Source organism: Cucurbita pepo, chromosome 17 (genome assembly GCF_057944985.1).
Source record: "Cucurbita pepo subsp. pepo isolate OVF chromosome 17, ASM5794498v1, whole genome shotgun sequence".
Classification (NCBI taxonomy): domain Eukaryota; kingdom Viridiplantae; phylum Streptophyta; class Magnoliopsida; order Cucurbitales; family Cucurbitaceae; genus Cucurbita; species Cucurbita pepo.
In genome coordinates this window covers 2116391-2125478 of record NC_141814.1, presented here as the reverse complement: position 1 = coordinate 2125478, position 9088 = coordinate 2116391, and the positions used below count along the sequence as shown (strand labels likewise).

Genomic DNA, 9088 nt, shown 5'->3' with positions numbered 1-9088 from the left:
TTGTGTCCCGAGTCTGTCCTAACATAAACTATGGGTTTAAAAATAATTCCAAAACTTAGATTTCAGTTAGGGATGTACATAGTTAGGGAAATTTTTCAGATTATCCCGATATTTCGAGGTGGGTTAGGTTGGTTTTTTGGGCTTTATATTCACAACGTAGCATTAACATGGGTTATAAACGTCAAATATTTTTAATTTTCATAATAATCTTAAAAGTAGAGTTGGGTTGTAATCCAATTTTGGGTTTCCGGCAAAAAATATGTCAACCCGAGAACTAACTCTGGTTTTCAAAAAATTCAACTAAACCCAGACCGAGAAAGATCTAACTTAACCCAACCTTTATGGTTTGGTTTGTATAGTCTAAGTTGGGTAGGTTCTCGGGTCACTGGAACATCTCTAGATTTCAAGCTACACGAACTTTAAATGGACCGTGGATCTCGTACGGTATCGTCCCCCTTCAAAATAATCGAACTACCAAATCAAGTCAATCCAATTGGGAAATTATTGAACAAATTAACATAAAATTGAAGACCAAAAATTTGGTGAGACAAAGATATCAATTTAAGAACCCTAATTTGGATTTGTGTGAAGAAAGAGAGCCCAAACCCTGGCCCACCCATATTTTCTTTTTTATTGGATTTATTTTAATTTTTATTTTTTGGCTTAGCTGTCAAAATTGGATTGGATGAGGGATATGTCTGACTTCCAGCTCATCAATTTTGACCACCGACGCCATTTAAAGACAATTTTATCCTCCACTTCAAACATACATTGACAAAAGAGGAAAAATATGAATTAACTAAACTACAAATACTATTCATTTTTTGGCCCCAACTTTTTCTATTATTTTCTTTATGACCCTTTTCAAACTTTTATTACTTTTCTACCCCAATTCTTTTCAAAATTACAAACTTTCAAACAACCGTTCATGTCTACCGCTATCAGATATTGTTCTCTTTTGACTTTTCCTTCTAGACTTTCTCTCAAAGCTTTAAAACGCGTTTGTTAGGAAGAAAATTTCACACCCTTATACAGAATACTTTGTTCTTTTTTCCAACCGACGTGGGATTTCGCAGTTCTTGTCGTTTATGTTTGGATAATGACATATGTCTGATAAGGAATGCAGCTGATAAGACAAGAAAGTGCATGATTGCACAGTCATGCATGTTCAAGTAAGTTGCATGTTCACGTCATGCCAAACTATTTTATTTATTTTCATGTTATATTATGTTATTATTATATTTCGACAAAATCATGTCTACAACAGACAAATATAAAAGGGGTCGTGTTTGGAGGATGAAATTCAACATTAAAACTTAAACGCGTTTTACACACCTTTTATATTCGTATTTCCATTTAATATATAGTTTATTTATTTATTTAAAAGGAAAAAAAAATAAATAAGAGATTGTATTAGTTGGGACATAAACGGAAGAGAGAGAGTACATATCTGTACACGTGCCGATCACATGCATTTGGACAGTGCTTCCCATTTTTCTATCTATTCTATATAAGAAGCTTGCAATTCTTACCCAAAAAATAATAATATCACTTTCTTACCCTTTTTTTATTCTTTTATATATATATAATTTAAATTATAAAAAAATAAATATTTTAAAAATAACCTTCACAGTTATTTTTAACGATTTTCGTATCCGCTTAACTTGATATAGTACAATAACATAGATTGCTATGAGATAAACTCGGTATCAGTTATAGCAGCTTGTAACTATCTTCCCGTCAAACTACACGTGTTCGACATTTAGATTCTTTTTGTAAAGACCCATTTCACTTTTCTGTTCGGTACTTGAGGACTACTTGTTACAAATCAAGCAACAAAACTCTTCGTATTTCATACTAATTTGTCTATCTCAATCTCGGTCTTGGTTCTTGTAACAATCCAAGCTCACTGTTAGTAGATATTGTCCAGTATGCGTTATATATCAGATTCATTCCCTCTCCATCCAATGTGGGATCTCACAATTCACCCCATTAAGAGCCCAACATTCTCACTGACACAACCCCACTGTTAGTGGATATTACTTACTTTGACACGATTTTATAACGCGTTAATTAGAAAGAAGGTTCCACTCCATATAAAGAATGTTTCGTTCTACTCTTCAATTAACGCGGGATATGGTAGTTGCTAGGTTTGACTAATAATAATTAAAATAGTTTTTATATATGGTTTAGAAATTATATAAAATTAAAATTAAAAATGTAATTAAGATGAAGTCTAGGGGCATTTATGGAATGGTCTGTTACATGCCACTTTCCATCTGTAAGAATCAGAAAGAAGATTGAAAGTGATGGAGAAGGGAAAGTTGTCATTAACCATCTTCAACCTCCTCTCTCTCTCTCTCTCTCATGGCTATATTAATCTTTCCACGCCCCTTTCATTTCTTCAGAGCTCTACTTCTTCATTTCAGAGCTCTACCTTTCTCCTCCGCCATTTTTGTTTTTTTTACAGACCTTCAATTTCCTCATCAATGGCGTCTCCGCCGGACACCAGTAAAACCATCAAGCTCGAGCGCTACAACAGCTATCTCCGGAAACTCAACAGCACAAAACTCATCAACGCTTCATCTAAGCTTCTATTCCGTGCTACTCTTCTCGTCGCTTTAATTCTCGTCTTCATTTTCACTATCAATTACCCGCCGCTGTCTGCCGACAGCGGCGGCGGTGGAAATCACCTTCATACTCACCGGAATTTCATCTCCTCGGCGTTTTACGGCGGGAGTGGTCAAGGAGGTGCGGCTTGGGAGAAACAAGTCCGGCATTCCTCCACTCCTCGACGTCCTAATGGGATGTCCGTACTTGTTACCGGCGCGGCCGGTTTTGTGGGTTCGCATTGCTCGATGGCGTTAAAGAAGCGAGGCGACGGCGTTTTGGGATTGGATAATTTTAATAATTATTACGATCCGTCGTTGAAACGAGCGCGTCAATCTCTTCTTCTGAAACACCAGATTTTCATTGTAGAAGGCGACTTAAACGACGCCGCATTGCTGTCTAAACTGTTCGATGTGGTCCCGTTTACGCATATCCTCCACCTGGCGGCTCAAGCCGGTGTCCGTTACGCTATGCAAAACCCTCAATCCTATATCAGTTCCAACATTGCCGGTTTTGTGAACCTTCTAGAAGTCGCTAAAGCCGCCAATCCACAACCGGCGATTGTTTGGGCTTCGTCTAGCTCCGTCTACGGCTTAAACACTGAAAATCCGTTCTCGGAGCTTCACCGGACTGACCAACCGGCGAGTCTCTACGCGGCGACGAAAAAAGCCGGAGAGGAAATCGCTCATACGTATAATCATATTTACGGACTGTCACTCACCGGACTCCGATTCTTCACCGTTTACGGCCCGTGGGGACGCCCTGACATGGCCTACTTCTTTTTCACGAAAGACATCCTCCAAGGGAAACAAATCGATATCTACAAAACTCATGACGCGAAAGAGGTGGCGCGTGATTTCACGTACATCGATGATATTGTAAAAGGCTGTTTGGGAGCGCTTGACACGGCGGAGAAGTCTACCGGCAGCGGCGGAAAGAAGAAAGCTCCGGCGCAGTTGAGGATCTATAATTTGGGGAATACGTCGCCGGTGCCGGTTGGGAAATTAGTGTCGGTGCTTGAGAATCTGTTGAATACCAAAGCTAAAAAGCATATAATTACCATGCCACGAAACGGCGACGTTCCGTTCACTCACGCGAATGTTAGTTTGGCGTTGAAGGATTTCGGGTATAAGCCATCCACGGATCTACCCACGGGGCTCCGAAAGTTCGTGAAATGGTACGTTGGGTATTATGGAATCCAGTCGAGGGTAAAAAAGGAAATGGAAAAAAATAGTAATCAGTTGCCCGAGGAATCCGCTTGATTTTTTTTTTTTTGAACTGTCGTCGTCATCGTCACATGGCCTTCGTCGACTTGTCGTTTTCTCTTTTTTTTTTTTCTTACTTTTATTATTATTAATATTATCATTATCGTGGTTTCGGCTGTAGAGGATCGAAGGGATCCACAGCTGTTGTTCATGTTGTAGAAAAAAAAAAAATAGATATTAAGTTATATTGGAAAATAATATTTTGTAATTTAATACGAAAAAAAAGGGGAAGAGAGAGAGAGAAGTTGTGGGGTCCACTGGAATGGGTGTGGATCTCAGCCGTTCGATTTCTTGTAATCACAGATCAGAAATGATGACATCAAAATTTCCATTTTCCATCCATATTATTCTTTTTTTTTTCTCCTTTATTTATTTTTAATTACTAATTTACCAAATAAGTTAATAAATTTTAAAAATATCTAATACTTTCTTGTAACATATAAATAATTAATTTAAATTAAATTCTATAAATTTTTATTTTAGGTCTTTTAATTAAAATTGAATATGTTTAGAAGCAAATATAGTTTTAACCTAAAAAATAATAATAATTATTAAATATTTTTAAATTCAAGGATTAAATAAATATATGAATTTTAAAATACGTTAAAATATATGAATTTTATTTTAACCAAATTTTAGGAATTTTCGAGATCGAGTCTTCAACCTCAAAAGATAATAAAAATTTTATATTGACAAAAAGGATCCACATTTCACGTTGACATATTTATATTTTATTGCCATACAGACGGTAAGTTATGAGTCAATTTTGCGCTGATACACAACCAGCGTCGGTCTAACTAGCTAGAGAATAGCGATTCATCCACCAAGCTACGGTTAATTACCTCCTTAGAACTCAAGGGCATAGTTGTACTACCCGACTCGAACAAACATCAAAGAATTTATTTTACGACAAAATTATGGTCTGAGTAATAGTTTATCGTCGTACATTTTTGCTGGTCGAGATATATTTTAATATATAGTTTAATTTAAAAGTACAATATTGTGTTTTTTAAGGAAGAGTTTAAAAGTACTATGTTGATTTAAGGTTGGCTTCAAGAACCAATGTGTCACGTGAAGTTTAGGCAGCCCTTGTGAATGAATTACCAAAATTATTCGTTACATTAAATGCCTGACGAAAAGAGTTCATATTTATATGTATAATTTACAATAAATAATTATTTAATGGAAATTTTAAATTTATAAAATAATTTCAGAAAAAGAAAATAAAATAGTCGTCATAATTCCGACTGGTGTAGAGGGATCCGAGGTTGTTGTCTGTGAGCTGCTTTGACGGTCGGGTTACCATGTCTTGTGAACCAAATACCTCCAATTTATAACGTTGTATTTATTCTAAGAGAAACTGAGATTATGTTCGGGTGCCAAGATTAACGTTTTTAATTTATAATATAGTTTTATGGGTTAATTATGATGCATAATAATTAGCTAAAATGATTATGTTGGATTATGGTGGCTTTGCTCCAAAGCTAAGGCATTTAAATTTACGGGAGAAATTTCTTTTGTGAAGTGGACATCGATGCTTCGTAAAGTTGACTAATTAATACATATTTCATTATAATTAGAGATACAGTGGATGAAAGTCCCACATCCGCTAATTTGGAGAATGATCATGAGTTTATAATCAAGGACGGATTTGGAGAATGATCATGAGTTTATAATCAAGGAATACTATATTTATTGATACTAGGCTTTTTATGGACAATATCATATATATATATATATATATATATATATATATATATATATATATATTTTTACAATTACATATATTATAATAAATAAATATTAAAATGTTTCAGGGGCAAAATAGTCCTTGCACACCACTGGCTTTCTCTCTCTAGGATTCCCTTTTTGCCCCCACCGACACTTTCTCTCTCTCTTGCCTTTCCAAATTTTAAATTATAAATTTGTTCTTTAAGGTTAAAATTGGTATTTAATCAACCTTACTACTAGTTGATATTGTCCGTTTTTTATTACATAACGTTATTTGCCACACGATTTTTATTTTTTAATAAATAGCATTCTACATCTTTATAAGAAATATTTTGTTTCTCTCTCCAATCGACGTGAGATCTCACAATCCACCTCAAGGGTCAACGTCCTCGCCAGCACACCGCTATCTGATATTGTTCGTTTTTGTCCATTATGTATCGTCATCAGCCTCATAGTTTTAAAACGTGCCTAACATAAAGAGTTTTCCACAACCTTATAATGAATATGTCGTCCTCATTTCCAACCAATGTGTGATCTGGTCACGACCGTTTTGATGACTATTTGAGTTATCAAACATGATGGACAATTTTTCGAAATTTTATCAAAAAAATAAAATAAAATAAAATAAAATTAATGGAATAAATTCTATTTTTTTTTTTAATTACGGAAAGTATTATAAATAAATATATTTTATTTTGAATGATAAACGTTAATCTACATAATTAATGAGTAACTTATATATTACTTTATTATAATCATGGTAATAAGTTACTATTTACCTATTTATTATTTAAATAATTGACATTTGGAATATACTTTGAGATTTTATTATTATTATTATTATTTTCTTTTATTTGCTTGTTATATGTCCTTATGCTCGGCCCACATCTGGCTAATATTTGGGCCGAGCCTTGAATTTACTCTCGACATCCAGCCCATTTACAGGCCCAATTACAGGGTTGAGGCCCATTGCGGAATGGTTAAACGGTCTTTCAAAGCCCAAGTTTGGCCCAATGAAAATTGAGAATAATAATTTAGATGATCATAATTATTCAATTTTATTATCGTAATAATTATTTGTATAATTTTATTTATTTGAGAATAATAATTCAGATGATCACTACATAAATTTTAAAAATCTAAAAATTAAGATATATTTCACAAATGAAAATTACATTTAAATTTACTTAATAAAAATAAATTAATTATTTAAAATTAACTAATATAATAAAATGGTTGAAAGTAATTATAGAAACCGAACATAAATATTATTTATTTACGAAAACGTAAAAATACACCTATGGGTTCATGTATCGATTGAGTACCAAGGAAGCTCGGGACGGAGCTGTATGATGTGGAAATCCCAGGTACAGTTTCCTGGGGAGGGAGTGGCTACCTACTGGAGCTTCGACCAACTACCACCCGTCAATTCCGCTTTGGGGCCACTAAACAAGGAAAGAGAGTTTGTCTTATTATTACCTGCAAGATCGGAGTGTATACGAGAGTGCAGAGCCCGGGAATGAGGAAGTCCGTTGACTAGACTTAATGATTGTGAAATAATTGTTTAACGCTTACCTTCTTTATATAAAGGCAGACAAAATTTATATATTATAAGTTTGATTTTTTGTTAAAAAAAAAATCGTTAGCATCCAAGGTTAACTTGCCAAAATTGATCCGCCAATAGTCGAATCTAAATTGAAACAAAAAAATCTATCGATTACTCCAGATATGGTATATCAGACCAAAATCTAAGAGACTACTTTTAGATACGACACGTTACGTCGTGTAAACGAAGCTAAAAAACATGCAAAACTCTTAAGGATCTAGTGCTTAAAAACCGTTTGAACTCTAAAAACGTTACATTGATTGATTTTGGTAACCCTAAAATTTGTGATGTGCCTCGTGATGGGTCCCAGTTACCCTCGACTAAGCAAACTTATTAAAGCTTAGTAGAGCATAAACTTTATTTAGGCATGGAGTGTTACGATTGTACATTTTCAACCGAAAGACGTCATGATCTCGATACGCTCATAACAAGGTTCTCTTTCGCCAACCGAACACAACTCGTGTGGAATCTAAGCTTGTTAGGCCACACATGTCACTCAATTGTCTACGACTCTAGCCAACTTGCCTCGTCTCTAGGCCAAGTTTCTCGACTCGACCTTGCCTTTACTCTATGTCAAGGTTTCTTATCTGCAACATCACATCTCATCCTATCATCGTCTTGTCATCTAGGTTCCCAACAACATGACCCCATATCGTGATGTTATTCCAAGTCCTGAGATGTCATCGACCATCATAACTTACTTGAACATGCCTATTGAGAATCAATCCCATGAGTCAACTATACCGTCGGGACATCCCGAACATCCATCCATCTGAGTTATATCAGGGCATGAACCCTCCCATGTCCATATCGAGTCATTTGTGGATATTGTACCAAATAGTGCGTGCAAATATCAACCTCCAACTCATCGGTTGTGGCATAATGTCAACACACCTGTGCTATTTGACACTATCCTCGAAAAATCTATTTCCGAAGGAAGACACCCAAGACACTCGTCTTGCTACATTCCTCTACGCCGTACGTATTTGCCACATGGTCGCTCATTTTGCTGCATGGCCTAAAGTGGTGGAGAGCTGACATCACGCCTCCTCTATAGTACATTATATACATACATACATATACATACATAGATAATTTTATATATATAATATATATATATAATTATGACTCTAACTTAAGTAAGTTTAACTAAATCCTTTATATGAGAGGCTGATATAGTAAGTCCACGTCAGCATTAATTTTACTCTCTGGAAAGTTATCTATTTTAGTAGTCTCCGCTTTTATTTGTATTTTATTCAATTTATAACATTAAATATTATATTTATTTAAGTTTTTATCATTTTAAAATTTTATTTTTTAATTTGAAAATTTATTTTAAACAATTCATCCCAACCCGTTATGTATATATATTTATTTAATTTCATAATAATGTTTATGACATTTTTGAAAAAAATACAGAGATAAATCTTAATTAAATGAAATAAATAGACGTTTACGTTTGGAATATACATTTTTGAGACGTTTTACAAGATCATTGAGATAAGTTCCGGATGGGATATTGATACACCCGACCTGATTTATTTCCTTACCTTTATTGTTGTATTTTTTACTCGATTATAGCTCGAGTTTTTGCAATGATTTTTTATGAACACAAGCCATTAGATGATTTGTTCTTCGGGATTGATGTAACCTTTTAATTTTTATAGATTAATTAGTGAATCTTATACTCGGGAGAAACTAACTTAAATATACTCGTTACAATACCATCTACACAGTTAAAGTTTGGTTCTCGACTCGACAATACGTTCTTTTTATTGAAGATATAAGCTTTAGAGTATTGAAGCGGAGTTCATTTGTACCTAACGTTTGTAGTTTTTGAGTTCAACACGTGACGTTTATAGTTTTTTGAGTTCGA

General features: G+C 34.4%; 1 protein-coding gene across 1 annotated transcript; it reads left to right on the top strand.

The window, feature by feature from the left end:
• Positions 1-2374: 2374 nt before the first annotated feature.
• On the top strand, positions 2375-4215 carry LOC111779040 (UDP-glucuronate 4-epimerase 6). Its single transcript, XM_023659094.2, has one exon. It carries the CDS (start codon positions 2490-2492, stop codon positions 3870-3872), a length of 1383 nt encoding a protein of 460 aa, XP_023514862.2. The 5' UTR covers positions 2375-2489; the 3' UTR covers positions 3873-4215.
• The last annotated feature ends 4873 nt before the right edge of the window (positions 4216-9088 follow it).